The sequence below is a fragment of the Sebastes fasciatus genome, chromosome 5 (genome assembly GCF_043250625.1).
Source record: "Sebastes fasciatus isolate fSebFas1 chromosome 5, fSebFas1.pri, whole genome shotgun sequence".
NCBI classification, from domain to species: Eukaryota; Metazoa; Chordata; class Actinopteri; order Perciformes; family Sebastidae; genus Sebastes; species Sebastes fasciatus.
This window is the reverse complement of record NC_133799.1, coordinates 24,334,050-24,352,753: the sequence shown is the minus strand read 5'-3', so window position 1 is coordinate 24,352,753 and position 18,704 is coordinate 24,334,050. Positions and strand designations below refer to the sequence as shown.

General features: G+C 40.8%; 2 protein-coding genes across 4 annotated transcripts; one reads left to right on the top strand and one right to left on the bottom strand.

Annotated features, from left to right (window-relative positions):
- Positions 1-2,612: 2,612 nt before the first annotated feature.
- rangrf (RAN guanine nucleotide release factor) lies at positions 2,613-11,008 on the bottom strand. 2 transcript variants are annotated; one of them, XM_074635973.1, is made up of 2 exons: positions 10,990-11,008; positions 2,613-3,656 (listed from the first exon to the last, which is right to left on the bottom strand). In XM_074635973.1, exon 2 carries the CDS (start codon positions 3,641-3,643, stop codon positions 3,062-3,064), a length of 582 nt encoding a protein of 193 aa, XP_074492074.1. In that variant the 5' UTR covers positions 3,644-3,656; positions 10,990-11,008; the 3' UTR covers positions 2,613-3,061. The 2 variants fall into 2 exon arrangements, with proteins under 2 accessions (XP_074492074.1, XP_074492073.1); XM_074635972.1 differs by lacking the exon at positions 10,990-11,008 and adding an exon at positions 3,801-3,894.
- On the top strand, positions 5,849-18,390 carry vamp4 (vesicle-associated membrane protein 4). 2 transcript variants are annotated; one of them, XM_074635974.1, is made up of 9 exons: positions 5,849-6,062; positions 8,339-8,489; positions 9,199-9,300; positions 11,419-11,465; positions 11,682-11,732; positions 12,769-12,869; positions 15,917-15,996; positions 16,855-16,906; positions 17,001-18,390. In XM_074635974.1, exons 2-9 carry the CDS (start codon positions 8,487-8,489, stop codon positions 17,024-17,026), a joined length of 462 nt encoding a protein of 153 aa, XP_074492075.1. In that variant the 5' UTR covers positions 5,849-6,062; positions 8,339-8,486; the 3' UTR covers positions 17,027-18,390. The 2 variants fall into 2 exon arrangements, with proteins under 2 accessions (XP_074492075.1, XP_074492076.1); XM_074635975.1 differs by lacking the exon at positions 8,339-8,489.
- Positions 18,391-18,704: the final 314 nt, after the last annotated feature.

Here is an 18,704-nt window from a genome sequence, read left to right as displayed (position 1 = left end):
GTTTTCACACTTTATTAGACAGAGAATCAACAACAGCATGTTTACCCAGATGAGGCTTAGCTGTTGTGGTTAATGAAGGAATGCGCTACACTGGGATCACTTGGAGGAGAGGATGCCTGACTTTATGAGATCTTAATCCGTTGTGATTGCACCGGAGGATAAGGAGGGTTTGATGTGGCTTTGGGGAGGCAGACTGGACTTCGTCTTCTATTTGTTATGCAAGACTTACCTGAATTCCCTCGCTGTGATGAGTTTTTATTCAACAACAGGCTCAAGTTTCCTCAAATAACAGCACACGTAACTGAGGAAAAGTTTTGACTTCAAAGCTACAATTAATGAGGGTGAATTTCCATTCCATAAATTTTGTGTTTCACTAAAGTCACCCAACTGAATGAAGACTTTCCAAGGTTTTTAAGGTTCACGCTAATGAATTATTCCACCATGAGGTCACTGCAGTAAATGATGGAAACAGTTGACCTAATACATACTCCTGCTGCGACGCTCTCTCTCAATTTACACTGTTTATGACCAAACTCAGGTCCCACTGAAGACACGATGAATATTAACTGCTCCAGAGGGAGTTTATATGTGGAACCTCAAGTCACTTTCTGACCTCTACTTTGACCTTTGTCATTACTTGTGTGTTTTCATTACTTTAGAAATATGGAGGTCAGAGCAGAAGAGCAAAGTTGGGGGAGTGAATATTTAGTGGTCTGTAGAGGGAGCTTTGTGCATTACAGATACTGGCAAAGCTCTACTACTACTACTACTACTAATGAATTTAATCTATATAGCACACTTTAAAATACAGCAAAATCTCAAGTTGCTTCACATAAAGGGTAAAACAATCCTTGTTAAAACAATTTACACAAAAGAACCACATGATTAGAAATGTTGAAAATAGGGCTGTCAAAGTTAACACGATAATAACTCATGAACGCAAATTTGTTTTAATGCCACTAATTTCTTTAAAGCATTAACACAATCAATCTTTCAGAGGTTGTAGTGTGAAGATACTGGTGTCATATGAAACTAGAAAAACCTAAGGAATCCCTTGGTACCAACCCTCTGACCCATACTAGCTTGTCGTGAAGGAGGTTAAATAACGCTCTAATCAAGCATGAGGAAAAACTGTCATGGCCATTTTCAAAGGGGTCCCTTGACCTCTGACCTCAAGATATGTGAATGTAAATGGGTTCTATGGGTACCCACGAGTCTCCCCTTTACAGACATGCCCACTTTATGATAATCACATGCAGTTTGGGGCAAGTCATAGTCAAGTCAGCACACTGACACACTGACAGCTGTTGTTGCCTGTTGGGCTGCAGTTTGCCATGTTACGGTTTGAGCATATTCTTTATGCTAAATGCAGTACCTGTGAGGGTTTCTGGACAATATTTGTCATTGTTTTGTGTTGTTAATTGATTAACAAAAATATATACATTTGCATAAAGCAGCATATTTGCCCACTCCCATGTTGATAAGAGTATTAAATACTTGACAAATCTCCCTTTAAGGTACATTTTGAACAGATAATGAAATATTTTAATCGATTGGCAGCCTTAGTTAAAATAGGATAAATAAAATTATAGACAAAATATTTCGAGACCCAAGTGTAAAAGGAAAACACATATGAAACCAGGACTCTAGGGGAAGGCTGAGGGCAACAGGTGAGTCTTAAGATTAGATTTAAAAACAGCAAGTGAGTTTAAGGCCCTAATCGCTCCTGGGAGCGACAGCGACAAAAAGGCCCGATCTTCCATGTTCCCTTTACTGCCTTTCTGTTAGATGTTTGTATTTAAGCATAAAAACACGCTTCAGGATGGTGGCAGTATTTTGGAGTCAAATAAAGGAGGAAATGCTTGAGTGAGTAGGAGAAGGGGAATGTGGTGGGAAACAAAGGAGCAGGAAACTTCATGTCTGGGACATTAGGTCTCAAATCTCACGTTTCTCTCAGGTGCATACCTTCACAAAAAACACATCCATCATATTAATCTGATCTGTGAGTGTTACTGTAGGTCTCCACAGTACGGGACCATTTTAGAGCATTTTAGATAGGGATGCACCGATCCGATTTTTTCAGTCCCAATATCGATACCAAAACCTGGGCTTTGGGTATCGGCCGATATCGAGTACCGATCCGATCCGATACCAGTGTTTAATTAATGAGCTGTATGCCTCACTGTGTGGACGTGACTGTGATCATTATTTTGTGTAAGGCAACATCAGACTTGATGTTCAAACTTGACTTAAACATCGCTTTCCTAACTTTGTAAAACACAATGTAACAAATACATACTGTATATTGATAGAAATTTACTGAATTGTTATTTATAATTAAAATAATAAATTGTACCCCAGTAACTTGGTAAAAAAATCAAACCTAATATAATGCAGCAACATATTGGTCAAAATTTAAACAGGAATTAAAATTCCAGCATGTTATGTATACGGTATATAAACATAGAATTGAATTGAATAGATCGGCCACATTGTCACCGATACCGATCCAGCTATTTGAGTCAGTATCGGCCCGATATCTGATCCGGTATCGGTGCATCCCTAATTTTAGAGCATCTTTAACCTACAAATAAATATGAAATGGTCCCAGATTTTTCATCCATCACATTTATTATGACAAAACTATCTTCATATCATGAAATGTTTGGTTTTCCAATTAATTTTTAGATGTCAGAACAAAGTAAACATCAAGGACAGAACAGGACATCTGTGTCTCCCTCTGGAGACCTTCGTCTGGTCAGCTAACATTACTGTCAAGCAGCTGAAATATAGAGTGATATTGTGGTTTTAGCTGACGTGTGTCGCCTCACTGTTTTGAGCGATGCTCGTTCATGTCTATTTAGAGCGTGCACAAGCGCGAGCAACAGGACGCTGACATTCGTTGACTTAACGGCCACAGGTGTCGCTGTTAACAAGCATTTCTGAAAGTTACAAATAGTCCCTTTAATGGAGTAGAAAAACAATCTGATTGTTTGAGGTGTAACCTAATAGGTGAGTAGACACCAAGTAGGTAGACACGCTGAGAAGGTAACAGTTAATTCTACCCAAACAGCCCTGGGTTGTGCAGAGTCAGAGTCTGCAACAGGCGCTGGAAGTCCTGCACCGTCCACGGCTCTCTGTGTGTCTCAGCTGAAGCAGCACTGCTGCTCTCAGGGCTGATCCTCTGGGGATCATTGAAGGTGATCAAGACCTCTGTGGAGAACTGTGGCAGACGGAACAGACCCAGGTGGAGGGTCACTGTGTTCCTCGCCTCTTCGTTGAACTTGGACACACACTGAGTCCCAGTGAGCATCCAGGCACAGCTGCAGTCTGACAGGGACAGCTCAGATTTGGATAAAGGCTCCACACTGGTCACTTGAAAAGCTCCTGGCTCTAGAGCTTTGTTGCTGCCTGCGATGTCCTCAAAGTGATACCTGGCAGCGTCCTGGTCTGACACCTGGTCCTGGTACTCCACCAGCTCCACGATCAGGCTCTGGTCGGTGTGTTGGTGGGCGAACACCTCCTGGTTGTCTGGGATCTCCCTCAGCTCGCTGGTGTCTGTGGAGCTGTGAGGGAGGACGGCTGACAGAGCTCCTCCGAACAGAGGATGAGGATGAGGAGGATCTGCAGCACGATGCATCATCTCTCTGGGAGGACTTTAGGAGAAACAACAACAAACACACAACCTGTTTCTACTGTCTGCAGTTACAGAAACACTGTCTGATTAAAATAATAGCACTGATTCACTGATTAAACGTAATAATACATCTGTAAATAAAGCGTGATAAACAGTAACAAACCAATGAGGCAGAACTCTCTTCCGGTAAAAGTTTTTCTTCTTCTTCTAATTAAATTTCAGGCACGTTATGCGCACTGCTGCCATCTACAGGTGAGGCAGACACACACCCTAAAATAGGCAGAAATTATTAAAATATTTTATTTATTTATAATTGATTTCATAATTGATTGATTGATTGATTTATTATTTTTATATATTTATTAAAATATTTCAGTAACACTAAAATAGAAGCAGAACTGCTTGATGCTAACTTGTATTATTATTATTATTATTATTATTATTATTATTGTTATTATTATATTTATTATTATGAAAAATTCTTCCCTCTCTCCCTCACTCATACACATAACCACTCTTAACTACAACAGGTTTACATATGTATGATAACAATTATTTGTTTATTATTTTTATATATTTATTTTAAATATTTTAGTAACACTAAAAGTAAAACTGCTTGATGCCAACTTTTATTATTATTATTATTATTATTATAATAATAATAATAACAATTATTATTATTAGGCATTTTTCTTCCCTCTCTCTTTTTATCTGTTAAAAGGACACACACACTCATACACTTAACTTATAGAGTGTAAAACTTTTATTATGATTAGGATTATGATTGTGATTATTATTATTATTATGCATTTTTTTCCCCCTCTTTTTTATCAGTTGCAGGTACATACGTACTTGTATACAAAAACGGCCTTAGTAACAACAATGGTTTGCATATATATAATAACCATATTATCTTTTTATTATTATTATTTTTAATGTATTATTTCACTTGTTTTGTTGTCTCGTTTCGTCTATAATTTTTTTTTTTAAAAAGAGTAAAACTACGTATAAGAGTGTAAAATTACTACATTCCAAGTAAAAGCCCTGCCATAAAATGTTACTTAAGTAAAATTACAGAAGTATTAGACCACCAAAAACATGTGCTTAAAGTATCAAGTTCAAGTTCTTTATTTATCATATATGCAAAAATTACAGAAAGGAGTGGGTAGCATAAACACATCTTAAGTCTCAGACTCCCTCCAACAATGCTAATCAAATATTTATATAAAAAAAAGAAAAGAAGATCACGCAAATAAAAACAAAATGAGAATCTAAACATAAAATACTGCAAGTTAAAATAAGACATAATATATAATATAAATAAAATCTAAAATAAAGTAATATAAATTAGACAGTAATGGCAAAAATGATTAAACTGAATGTAAACAGGAATGTAGTAAATATATAATGCATAATAAGTAAATATATACAGATGTGTAAACAGTTGTAAAACAGTAAGTAACAGTACATAAAAGGTAAAGTGACGATATAAAAGTAAAAGTATCTAAAGTAAAAGTACTTATACAGAACAATGGCTCCTGTGAGTGGTATACATATATATCATAATACTTTAGTACTCTTGTAATAAGTTATAACAATTTAATTTGACAAAGTTTTAATATGTGAAATCTTAATGAACAGTTGATATAGCTGCCAAATAAATGTGTTGCTGTAAAAAGACATGTATTAGAGTAGAATTTAAGCATAAAATCTAAATACTCAAGTAAAGCATAAAGAAGTGGGTTAACTTGAATTAACATTAATTATTATATTCAGAGAAATCAGAGTTGTATATTTCTATGAGAAATTGATATATATATATATACATATATGTATATATGTATATATATATATATACTCTATGTATTTATATATATATATATATATACATATATTAACTGTATATAAAATTAAAATAATAAATAATTATACAATAATATTTACAGCTAACATATTTACAATATATAATATATATATGTATATATATTATATATATTAGCTGTATATAAAATAAAAATAATAAATAATTATACAATAATATTTAAAGCTAATATATTTACAATATATGTGTATATTATATATTGTAAATATATTAGTTGTAAATATATAGCTATATATATAGCTGTATATAAAATAAAAATAATAAAGATGACGTATATTTCCCCTCCCTGTCAAACATCTGCAGCAGTCTCTCTCCTCCTCCTCCAGCTGTTTGTGTTCACTTCCTGGTCAGCTGATATCAGACGGAGCAGAGACGAGAGGACTGCTACAGTAGCATCCAGAATGACAATCCTGTCCGTTTAAAATGAAAGTGACAAAACTCTAAAACCACCTGGAACCCTCAAACACCTGGATTAACACCTGAGAGACTGTGTGTGTTTGTGTTTACCAGCATCGAGCTCCGGATCCTGAGAGGAAACAGCAGGTAGCATCCTTAGCTTAGCTTAGCTTAGCCTGGTAGCTAGATTTGTCAATGAACCAAGCGGCCTGTCTGGTCTGAACCAGCTAAACTAGCTAGTAGATAGCTCCGTTAGCGTTTATATTGGACCCATATATTCAAATACATGTGGTGTAGTAATGTTATAGTAGTGTAATAGTGTAATTTAAGCGTCGTTACGATATTCTGACGTGTTTAAATGTCTGCTAACAGCTGTGATCTAATGGGATCATCCCTGTGTTCCCAAGGCGTGTGTGTCTCTTGATATAAACTAACATTGTAAGAGATTGGTAAGGGCTATCTTCGCATTTCAAATTGCAAAAGAAAGAATGGAAATTGAGGTTTCAAATGAGGGTTGAATGGTTGAATCTGTTTAGCCACTGTTGAGATATAAATGTCAAAAGTTAAGATTACTGTCTTGCAAATTTGAGGCTGTATTTGAACATATTGACCCATTAAAGGTCCCATATTATAAAAAAGTGAGATTTTCATGTTTTTTAATTATAAAACAGGTGCTATATAAATACTGTGAACGTACCGAAACGCTCAATCCACAGGGAAATACACACAGCCCATATTCAGAAACTCTGCATTTGAAACAAGCTGTCAGGATTTCTGTACATTTGTGATGTCACAAATGTACAATATTTAGACCCTTTACACAGATTTAAACGTAAAAATTCTAAATGTGTCCCAGTTTATTCCTGGTTGCAGTTTATGTGAATGACATCAACTGACAGCAAGTACACATGGACCCAAGCTGTTGCCTGGCAACGAGATTCTGTTGCTATTTTGACGCAATTCCGTCGAAATGCGCTAATACGGAGCGTTTCAGACAGAGGATACATACAGGCATATTCAGGCTGACAGTATGAGGAAAATAACGTTGTTTTTTTTACATTTTGAACAACAAACAGAATGTAAACATGTTCTAGTAGAAACACAAAATACAAGTATGATCCTGATGAGCATAATAGGGGACCTTTAAACATTTGACCTAGGGAAAAACATTGCTAAGTAGATTAAACCGTTTGTCAAATTAAGAGGATATTTAGCTGGAAAGCATAGGACCCTGTAAACATACATAAAATATAATTAGCTACTATTCCTGATACCAGCTGTGCTCCTGAGATGCCAGTATAATTTTCATTACTGGCTCCTTTAAAGGGACTGTTTGTAAGAATCAGAATTGCTTGTTAACAGCGACACCTGTGGCCGTTAAGTCAATAAAAGTCAGCGTTGGGCTCGCGCTTGCTCGCTCTACATAGACATGAATGAGCATCGGTCAAAACAGTGAGGCGACACACGTCAGCTAAAACCACAATATCATTCTATATTTCAGCTGCTTGGCAGTAATGTTAGCTGACCAGACGAAGATCTCTCCATGAATCAATGCTGATCCTAGTGTTGGCTTTTCCTGCCTCAGCCTCCCGACCGCGGCCGTAGGGAACAGGGGAGACACCGGAGTTTTGGTCGGAGACGATAACGTTTCTCTCTGCGGAGCCCCGTCACTTCCCAAGACTAGGGAAACCTCTGTTGGTCTGGAGGAGCTGCAGCAGTTATTTCTGAACAAACATCCACTTTACATTCACTAGATATTCTCAGAGCTACGAAGTCTTCTGCAGTGTGCCGTGTGCGCGCATGCACGTGAGGTGGAGCGAGCTGAGCGAAGGCAGGCAGGCAGAGGAGCAGAGGAGCAGAGTACAGCAGAGACCAAAGCTAAGGTCTCCCCCGCGTACTATGACCGCAGCCAACACTGTTTTGCAAGACGGGCTTTAATACATAGAACTTTGCGGTTTTGGTGCTTCCGTGTAGTTAGTGTTTGAGTCTTGTCTGAACAGCGTAGCCACACGCGAGCACGCATATTTCTTATACGATTTATACGTGTAAGAAGTTACAAACAGTCCCTTTTAAGGAGTCCTTTTTCAGACTTTAAAGCTATTACTTTAGTAGTAAAATAGCTGCACTTGACTCAATGATTGCAACTTTTTTGGAAAACAAATTACAATTCATATATTGATTGTGATCATTAATAATCTACAGTCCTCTTGTGATCATGATGCAATTTCCTCAGTTCTTTTGTCAAAAACCTGACATCACACCGTCTGTAATTTTTATCTTTTGTTATAAATCAACAACTTTGATGTGAATCCAATTCTGCTTTTTTTATGGATTGCACATTTAAAAGTCCTCTCTTTCTGCATCCCTAACATGTTAGAGTCCTCTTTCTGTTTCTGTGTCTCTTCACGCTGCCGCTACGTCAGAGCGAGCCCTGTCCCCCTGCTTCTCTTCACCTCTGTTTACTGGAAAGCTCCTCTCCTCTCCTGGCTACTGAAAGGCCTTTTTCCATATCGCAGTGCCAGAAACGGACGCTGCTGAGAAATCCACAGTGTCAAGACTGAACTGGATTCAATGGTATAACTTGTATTGTTGGATTGAGAGAAGTGGTGTGTGTCTGTGTGCGACTGCTGTGTTTCCTCCCCTGATGGTTCCAGAAGGGCCTGAGGATCACATGTTGTTTAGTTCAGTGTCACAGAGGCACTTTATTGAGGCACCGTTGTGTTTTGTTGCACTGTTAGACACAGTGTTTGGAACAAATAACACCCAAAATACGGACTCGAGGGGGCATAATTGGAAGAACAGCATGTTTTCCACATCCGACATGGTTGAGCTCTTCACCCAAAGGCACACAGAGCAATGATGACATTTCCTTTCATAGCTAGTGAGGCTCAATGCCTGCTCACACCACAAATATTAGGAATTAGGACATCTTAATATATCTTATTTCTTTGTTTACGGACGAGGCATAGGAGAGGAGAGGAATATTATTTCAAAGACAGCTTGAAGAGCCACTTTCGTCACATATTCCAGAGGTAAATATTAGATGCAGAGGAAATGAATGCCTGAAAGTGTTGGGACTAGAGCCCTCCTCAGATTGCTCGACCATGACCAATCCCATTAATGCAGTTATTACTGGGTAACTGACTTTAAATTTAGGGTCTCACTTTGTTCATACACTTAATACTTTGTTCTCCATGTTCTGCTCCCCGGCTGAACCTGGCTGTGGTTATGCCTTCAACTCAAATCACTGTCATGATCTTCTTCTCCTCCTCTTGTCCTACAGAGGGAGCCAGATCGGGAGGAGCAACCTGAAGACAACATGCCCCCCAAGTTTAAACGACACCTCAATGACGACGAGGTCACGGGATCCATTCGCAGCGAGAGGGTGAGACGCAGATGGAGGGAGTGGTGGTGTTTGGGGTTTGGGGATGGAGGAAGCAAACAGAATACAGGATGGGAAAAGAGCACCTGATGATTAAAGGCCCAGACACACCAACCCGACATCAAAGAACTAGCAGCGACAAAGGCCACCAGTTGAGTCACCTCACAACGCTTTTGTTTTGGCCAAAAAGTTGCACTCGAACACACCGCAAAGACGACTGCCGACAGCCAGCTACCATGTACGTTCTGCTCCTGCGTGAGATTAGATAACTCTCCACACCAGCAGGTCGCGGTAGTCTGTATTTGTCATTCAAAAAGGGAAACCGAAAGACCAAGGACGGCAGATATACAAGCCGTTGTTATGATACGTACATGAAACAATGCGGCATCTGCCGACCATTTTCACACCACTCTCACTCACCACTTAGCTTCATTCCAGATGGCCATGTCGTTGTGAAAATATCCGTGTATTGGAACGATCAGATGAGATGAAGATGAAAAGAGTCTTTTGTGTTTTTCCTCTTGACTTTACTCATTGGCTTGCTTTCCTCACTTCCGTTTCTCTTCTCGTGAACTGATTCGTTTAAGCCGAGCAGCCAATCAGAGTGATTTCGCTCACCGCCGAGCTCCACCGGCGATTCAACATGATTAGCAGACTAGAGCCAACGGTGCGGGACACACCGCAAAAACTAGGCTGACGGACGCTTACTGACGCCCCCAACTCTCCGACGGCCGACCGTCGGCTTGGCGTGTCAGGACCTTTAGAAATTGACAGAGTCAGTGTGCAGGTAATCACGATAGGGTTTCATTTAAAATGTCCATTATAGTCAAAAACAGATGTTGATGGAAGATGCATATTTTGCTTCATTAAATTAGCATTAGTGGAAAAAGTGAGGGAATGCACAAAAGAGAGCGGACCTTTGAAGGAGGTTAAAATGAAGAAACTCCTCCGCCAAATGTCTGGTTCTCATCAAAGTGATCATCCCCCCAACCTCTACCTCCACCTTCCCTGTCCTCCCCTGATTCTTTACTTTATTCAGTCCTCTGTTTCTCTGTGTAATCCTGTTTGCTATTGTGTTGAACTGGGATCAAAGCAAGGCTTACGGGCAGACTTGCATAACCGTCCATGCTTTCTTTCTACCTCCTGCCCTCTGATAATAACTACCAGTTCTCCCTCATGTCTCCCATCCATGACAGTGGAAAGAAAGAAAGAGGTACAGAAGGAGAGTGTTAGTGCCTCTTTATCATCATATGGTCACCATTCCCTCAGCTCAGAATGTATTTACAAGAAAATGTCTTTATAGGCACGGCATTGACTTGCAGCTGTCAACATTACAGGACATCCAGGACGTTTAACCTAAACTACGTCTGCATACTGTAATTCAAATGTAATTTATGCTGCTCATAAACTCATGGAACAACATAATATATGGATGCAATGTCTCTTAGAAAATCTCTAGTAAAGATGAAGACCTAGTAGCAGGGAATATAGTCCTCCTGTCTGCAATCCAATGAGAACCAGACTCTCACCGTCTGCCCCGTCCAATTCTCCTCCTGTGAGAATTTAATGCAGCTGTCCTCACTAATTCTCAATGAATAGCATTTTACTCAGGGCGCGTTCTTTCCTGATTAAAGCCATCAGTGGCTCAGACGTGGTTGTGATCATGGTGGTATTTTTGAGAGATATGCTTACCTTAAGATCCCAGAAACCTTTCTCTTCTTTTGGCTTCCCAGCAAACTGATCGTCCTCGTCGGAGGTAGATGTTGAGGAGTCTTAAGAGAGCACAAGAGGAAGAGTTTTTATTGAGGGTTGGCAAGCAGAGCAGCAGAGGTCTTTTATATTTTAGGAAGTCATCATAATGTAAGTGCACTATAATAGCAGTATACTGTATTTGGGCCCTCTGAAGACAGACAGAAAAAGCATCTATTGATCAGTACAGCAGCTATCTGGACCCTGGAGGTCATATCTCTGTATCAGCAACACCAGTTGTGAGTGCCAGGAATGTACTCTGTTTTGGCCTTTCAACTGACGAGATGCTCGTACCGGAGCTTGTTCCTGAAATCATTCAAATCATAGTCATTCAATATCTTATCTGACCTCTGACCTCTTCCTCTTTTACAGAGGAACCTACTGGAGGAGGACTCCGATGAGGAGGAAGACTTCTTTCTGTGAGTTTGTATACATTATTAGACTAGTCAGGCCCTGAGCTTATTATAAATAAATCAAATATATTTAAAGTATAATTTACCCAGATGATGAGAGCAGTAATACGAATATGGATTGTTAAAGCAGATTGCATGAAATCAACACCAAAATAAGATGTTACAGTTGAAAATTCACACATTAAATTGGTAACTTTGGCTTCATTACTACTTATTTTCCAGGAGAGGACCAACGGGACCCAGATTTGGACCGCAGAATGACAAATTCAAGCAGTAAGTACGAACACATTCCTCCCAACTAAAGGTCAGAGGAGCAGTACCAGCACTCTGCCAGAGTTTTGGCGTTGGTGTTACGCAACTGTGGCTCAGAATGTTTACAGGTTTGTAGTGGATTGTGTAAGAGAGGCCGGCCGCCATGTGCAGGTTATTGTGTAACCTTCCCAAGATTCCCCGGTCCTTCTGCAGTCTGTTTCCACATTTACCTCCAGTCAGAGACGGACAGAGAACAGACGAGGTCATTGGTGAGACAGTCCGTCACCCAGACTTGTTTCTCCAAGTTCTGCTCGTACTCGACAGTTTGTGGTTGGTGTGAGCTCCAGAAACTAGATGCCATCATTACAGATTACAGGAATGTTGTTTACACATTGCCCGGGCTCTTCACCTCCGTGTCCGTCTGAACCTGAACCCCTGAGAGGTCAGGTCCTCACTCACAGTGTGTTTATGTGGGTTTGGAACAGCCCATGCTTCTCTGGGCCATTCTCATTTCTCGATTTATGCCTCCTTGTCTCCTCCAAGGCTAATGAATGGAGGCTGGGACACGACCTTGGACTATGGAGTTTGACACGTGAAAATACGATCAGTTGTTAGAGAAAACAAATTCCTCTGTCTTGTATCTCCCTCATGAGCCTCTGAGCCTTTTCATTTTTCGCCAATGTCCCCCCTCCCTCTAACCCTGCATCCCTCCAAGAGGTACTGCTAAGAATGACTTTTAAATAAGTGATTGAAGGGTAATCTGGAATAGTCGTGCCATGCTCAGGTATGATGAGCACCGTGAATAAAGAAAGGATTTATTCTGCAGATACTGAACAGGTGCGTACAGGTCACTGTGAGGCTGACAGGCTTTTTATTGCCTGCCAGCTGGACAGAGCTAGATAAAGAGAAGAGGATATTGTTGGGAAAACAGGTGCTTTGTGCGGTGGTGGGTTACCACAAAAGTAAGGATTACTCCTTTACAAATCTTACCTTTTATCTTCTATGATTCATATCTATTATTTATGATTCTGCGTCTCCCACCAACGTGTGTCCTCAGGGTGCAGTCGCAGGTTGACGAGGTGATCGATGTGATGCAGGAGAACATCTCCAAGGTGATAGAGAGGGGTGAGCGGCTCGACGACCTGCAGGACAAGTCGGGTGAGTCTCACTGGGACAAGCACATGTTTTTCATGTTTTTCATGTTCTTCATGTGTGTGTGTCCACATGTTCAAAATATGCGTTTTGTTGATTTACAGAGTCAAATTAAGTTGACACAAACTCTACAGGGAATGTTTTATCAGTCTCGTTTGTTTTAATGGATAGTTTCCACAGGTAGCTCACAGATGGTTTGCACATGGCTCTGAGGATCTTCACTGTATGTTGGTTATTTGGGCATTTGGTCTAAAAGCAAAACGTGCATCCGTTTTAAAAGAAAAACATTTGTTGATGAGGCCCAAAGATCCTTAATGTATCTTTAAATCAAGCAATGAAGGTTTGGGTCTGCCCTCGACTTCAAGGTTATTAAAAAACCTGCATATGAGACAAAGTTAGAATATCTTTTAGCATAGAAAAGTTCTGCAAAAAAAGAAATTCAAGCAAGAATAGACAAATCATCAGCTTTATTAATATTTGGAAGCTGTGTGTACTGACTGAGTGGATGTGCTTCATTTACAGTTTCTTTGTCAGTCTGTTAAATTAATCAAATAAAAAGCAGTTGCATTAAACTAGGGCTTCAAGTAACGCTTGCCAAATTGTCAGAAAATAGGGTTTCTCCCACAGTGTTGTCAGAAAATGTCTTTTTTTTTTTGTCTGACCAACAATCCAAAACTCAAAGATATTCAGTTTACTAACATATGTGACAAAGAAAATCATCAGATCCTGACATTTCAGAAGCTAGAACTTCCATTTTTTTGCATGAAAAATAAGGGCTGGAGATCAGGGACATCAAGTATAGAGAGGCAAAGTCCCTCCCCTTCCAGTGGCCCACCATGAGACCTTATTTGGGGGGAAAAATATGAACGGTATTCAACGGCAAGAGAAATGATTTTATGATTTAAGTATAAAACTGAAAATACACAATTAGATAGACTACACACCCAAAAGTCACATAGCGTGACAACCAGTTACATATCTGTGTGGAATATAGCGAAGTTACCAAGCCAAGGTTACAGCCACGTTGGTGTTGTTGACATATTGTGGGAGACCAGACATGTAGTTCACAGAACGGTTTCACACAAAACTAAATGGTATTACAACAAACTGCAACTTTCTTGACTTGCAAAATTCTTTTGAATTGACAATGTATAATTCAAATGGGATCAAAAAAATATTTGTCTCGCCGTTGACAACCCACTACATATTTTTTCCAAAATAACGTCCCATGGTGGTCCACCGGAAGGGGCGGGACTTCGCCTCTCTATCAGACATGAGGCACCAGAATAAGGGACAGTGAGTCAGATTCTACCAACAAAAGACTTTATTTTGACATGAGCTTCCCCTTTAACTTCATCAACTGGTGGGTCTGTATAAATTACACAAATAGAGAAAGATATGACGTTATGGTTCTGTTCCATGCGTTCACTCATCTTAACCATCTTAATTATCAAACTCAAAGTATCATAGGCTCTGAACAAACAAACAATTCATCAGTTAAACTCTGGAATTAGTCATAAATGGAACTAAACAAACACATGGCATTATCAAACTGATGAACCTTGAAGAATAACTCACTTTAGATGCACCTGAGAAGCATGAAGGAACACAGGTCTGGACGGTGGCAGAGCAAACAGAGCAATGATTCTCCTCCTTGTTATAAGAGCACTGATTCAGGGCACATTGAACTCACCTGTTGACTCCAGACAGCACAGGTGAGCCTGTGGCTCCTCCCAGAGGTCATCAGGGTCATGGTAGACTGTCAACAATAGAGGGAGATTCTTTTTTTGTCGATGGGCTAATCAATTAATTGACAAATTGTTGCAGCTCTACATTAAACGTTGCAGAAATATGTCATATATGTAACATATTTTAGTTAGAAACACCAACAGAACATTAGTTTTGTCAGTAGTAATGGGCGCTTGCACATTCTGTAAATACAGTAGACTTTAAAGGTGCTAATGATATGACCAGGCTTAGTGTTTTACCAGGTGTGTGTCTGGAAGCTTTTGCCAGGTCTCACACTCTTATTCACACAGCAACACTCTGTTTTTCTCTCAGGTGTGTGAAATGTGTTTAACTCGCTCTATTACTCAACTTCACACACATGCGAGGCTTTCAACAAGACACGCACAGGTCTTCTTCTTCTTCTGCTTCTCCTCCGTAGATGAAGAGATGAGGCTGAAGTGTCTCTTCTCTGTAAGCCTCATCATGACACAGATGTTATATAACTGATTCTCTCTGTCATGTCGACAAGCCAACGAAGACAATGTACAACATCTGGAACACATTTATGTGTGTTTGCACGAGTCTCCGTGTGAGTTTTGCTGAACTTGTGTGGCTGATAGTGTCTCTGCGGTGTGTGTTGTCCGTAATACGAGTCTTTATGTGAGCAGTATAATACTCTGTGATTGACACGTGTAGTTTGCTCTCTGATCCATGTGCAGGTAACCTGTTGTTAAAACCTTTCACATTAACAAGCATCTTCTCAGAAGCCTCGTCTGAGCGCCTCTCCCTTTGTAGTAGCGAGCGCTCGTTAACCGGCACATGGACGTGGAAACGGCGGACACATGATGGACACAAAGACTCTAAAGAGGGACAGGGGCTTGGACAAGCAGAGCGCTGCACGCTAGGGAGCTGTAACCCTCCTGTTAGCATGCATAAACATCAAGTTAACAGCAGTATCTAAGAAACAGAGAGCAGCGTGGGCGAGCATTTTGGAGAGGGATGTCACGACAAGGACAGAAGTTTGAGGAAATGTGTTTTTGCTCCGTTGTGTATAAATTCAGCAAGTTGTTGTTCACAGTTTAATTCCAATACTTAGGAGTGATCTCACCAGCAGAGCTGCGGCTTACATAACTATAATATCTAACACGTTGTAAACTGCACAAAACAGAGCCAACGCAGAGCCAGGCAGGTTTGAGTCACCTCATCCAGCATCGAATTAAAAACAATAGCCAGGTAATTGTTTATGCGGTGATTAACAGATGTTTTTGTTTTCTCCAATTTGTTTTCCATGTCCTCGTCTGTGCTGCGGTCACGTCATGTCCCAGAGAGCCTATCGGACAACGCGTCTGCCTTCAGTAGCCGAGCCAAACAGCTGCACCGGAGGATGTGGTGGAGAGACATGAAGGTGGGCAGTCTGTCTGGTTTATGTGCGTGTATGACACCTTGTTTTGGCCGACAAGTTGCACTCGAACACACCGCAAACACTACAGTCGACGGCAAGTAACACGTACATTCTGCGCCTGCGTGAGGGATAATAACTCTCCACACCAGAAACAACAAGAAGAAAGAAGACGGCCGATATACAAACCGTTGTTATGATACGTAGATGAAACAAAGCGGCGTCTGTCGACCATTTTCACACCACTCTCATTCACCACTTAGTTTCATTCCAGATGGCCACGTCGTTGTGAAAATATCCGTGTGTTGGAATGATCAGATGAGATGAAGATGAAAAATGAGAAGAGACTTCTGTGTTTTTCCTCTTGACTTTACTCGTTGGCTTGCTTTCCTCACTTCCGTTTCTCTCCTCGTGCATTGATTCGTTTAAGTTGAACAGCCAATCAGACAATTCAACATGCTGAATCGGCCGAAAAAACTCAGACACGGGCAGACTAGAGCCAACGGTGCGGGACACACTGCAAAAACTAGGCCGACAGACGCTCACCGACGGGCCCAAACTCTCCGACGGCCGACCGTCGGCTTGGTGTGTCGACTTCCTGGGAATGAATAGCATCAGTTGATTCAGGAAATGAAGGGAAAGTAATCGATTCGTGGCACACTTTTTAAATAACACACTTTTTAATCTTTGGGCTCGGGGGAAAGGTATCAAGTATTTTCAAGTCCAAGTGAAGCCACGAGTCACTGGTGTTAAAGTCCAAGTCGAGTTGATTTTGTCAAGTCGAGTCTAAAGTCATAAAATTCATGACTCAAGTCCACACCTCCGGTATACAGTATGATGATGGATGTGTTGTTTCCTCCACAGATGAAGATGATTATTGCCCTGGTGGTTGTTGCTCTCCTGCTCATTATCATCAGTGAGTAATACACCGAACACACTAGCACAGTTAAAATGTACATAATGTGCAGAACTTGTCATTAAATATTCGTTCTCTTCTTTCTCTCTTTCAGTTCCAGTGATCCTGCGATATCGCTAGTGTCAACCCTCCTCTTCCTCTCTCTCTCTCTCTATCTTTCTCTCCTTTGCACACAGTCCTCCACTCCAGCTAGGGGGCGCCAGCCAGCCTCCCACACCCTCCCCCCACTGTCGGCCTGTGTTCCCTCAAGGATCTGGCCTCAACGTGCCCTTAGTACAGATCTTATCATTGGTATTTGTCCACATAAACCTGCGGTGAGATCAGTACTAAGGCTCACGGTTTCATCCCTGGTTTGAAACTAAGCTACAGAAAGGGGTCATAGGAGACTTGTGGGGATATTTTAATGCAGTCTGGGAGAAACCGCTGACTCTCAGCCCTCTAGTCAATGTGAAGGAGAAATGCTCCATGCCATGATACATATCATGTGTAGAGTCCCGTCTTTGCCTTGACAACAGGGAAACTCCAGGTCCTGCATCATATAGATAGATACTGTCAAAGGCAGGGAATCCAACGCCAACTCTCTCCTCTCTTAGTCTGAATCTGCTGCAGCGGCCTCGTATAAAAGGGGGCTTTAACATTTAGCGTATGAACCTCAGATGTCTACCCATGATTCCTTGCGTGCTGTCTTCTGAGAGCGTTTATAGGGAACATTTTGTGAACACAAGCACATTTCACCGTTGGACACAAGGCGAGGGAACATCTGAGGTTCATCTGCGTAGACAAACGTGTGGCTTCTTTTAATCATTCTGACAGGAAAGTGGTTTCACATATCAGGTATGTTTCCTCATCAGTACAGATGATTGGGAGAAGGGCCTAGAAGGGAGGCAACATCCTGCTCTCTGCACATTATTCTACTCCATAAATCACCGCTTCCAAACATCCAGGTTATGAATGTCTCCGCGGCCCTCTGCGCTCTAAACCGCTCACCTTCCTATTGGGTTTTTGTGCCAAGCTCTGGGTCGGTTTGGTCACGGCTGTCCTGCTTTTCCTGCTCGTGACATTAAACCGTCTCTGCAGATGGTTCTGTTTAGGTTTAATACGGCTTCTGTCTTTTGTTTCCCCCCACTATTTCTTAATTCCGCTGGTGGCTCAATGTGATGCTTGTATGGATGCTGGTTATTCCCGTCGTCGCCACAGAAGAGGCAGTCTGTCTCTCCGCACTGTTACTTTTAAGCAGGGGTCATTTTTAAGTGATGCAAGTTAAAAGTTGAGCCGTGAAACGAAACTTAGGTGTCATTGTGTCTGGATTAATGAACTGTATAATATAATTGAAACTCTACATTGTCATTTTATTATTTTGAATGTAATTTATTTTAGCTGTAAATATTGATTCTGTAATGATGTACAATACTCTTGGCATTGCATTGGAAGACTGTGATATACTGATCCTTTTTTGCTCTGGAATAAAGTGATTTTAAAGGGCACTGGTGTGATTTCATGCGGTTTTAACTGGTTTTCCGAGGAGCAATCACAGTGGAACAGAGGAAAGTTTGAATAGGTTAATGGAAAGTAAGATGAAGATGCCATCCCTCTGCTCTTGACCACTTTGGATACCCTCGTCTTGAGTTTTCTTTTATCTCCTCTCATTACCAGCTTCTTTTATTGCTCTGTGACTTTACTGGCGGTGTGGAGTCCCAAGATGGCACTAAAGTTGGAGGGACTGGAGGCAGCGAAGCGTTATTGTTCTGACAGACCCGCCGCTCTCGCCCTCTCCGGACAGTAGACACAAACTCACTCC

Excerpts from the sequence above, each read along its gene's own strand:
- vamp4 (XM_074635974.1), top strand. Across the intron at positions 11,733-12,768 it reads CAGAATGACAAATTCAAGCA|GGTGCAGTCGCAGGTTGACG; the intron begins GTAAGTACGAAC and ends GTGTGTCCTCAG. Across the intron at positions 15,997-16,854 it reads TGTGGTGGAGAGACATGAAG|ATGAAGATGATTATTGCCCT; the intron begins GTGGGCAGTCTG and ends TTTCCTCCACAG.
- rangrf (XM_074635973.1), bottom strand. The coding sequence starts at position 3,643 with ATGATGCATCGTGCTGCAGATCCTCCTCATCCTCATCCTCTGTTCGGA.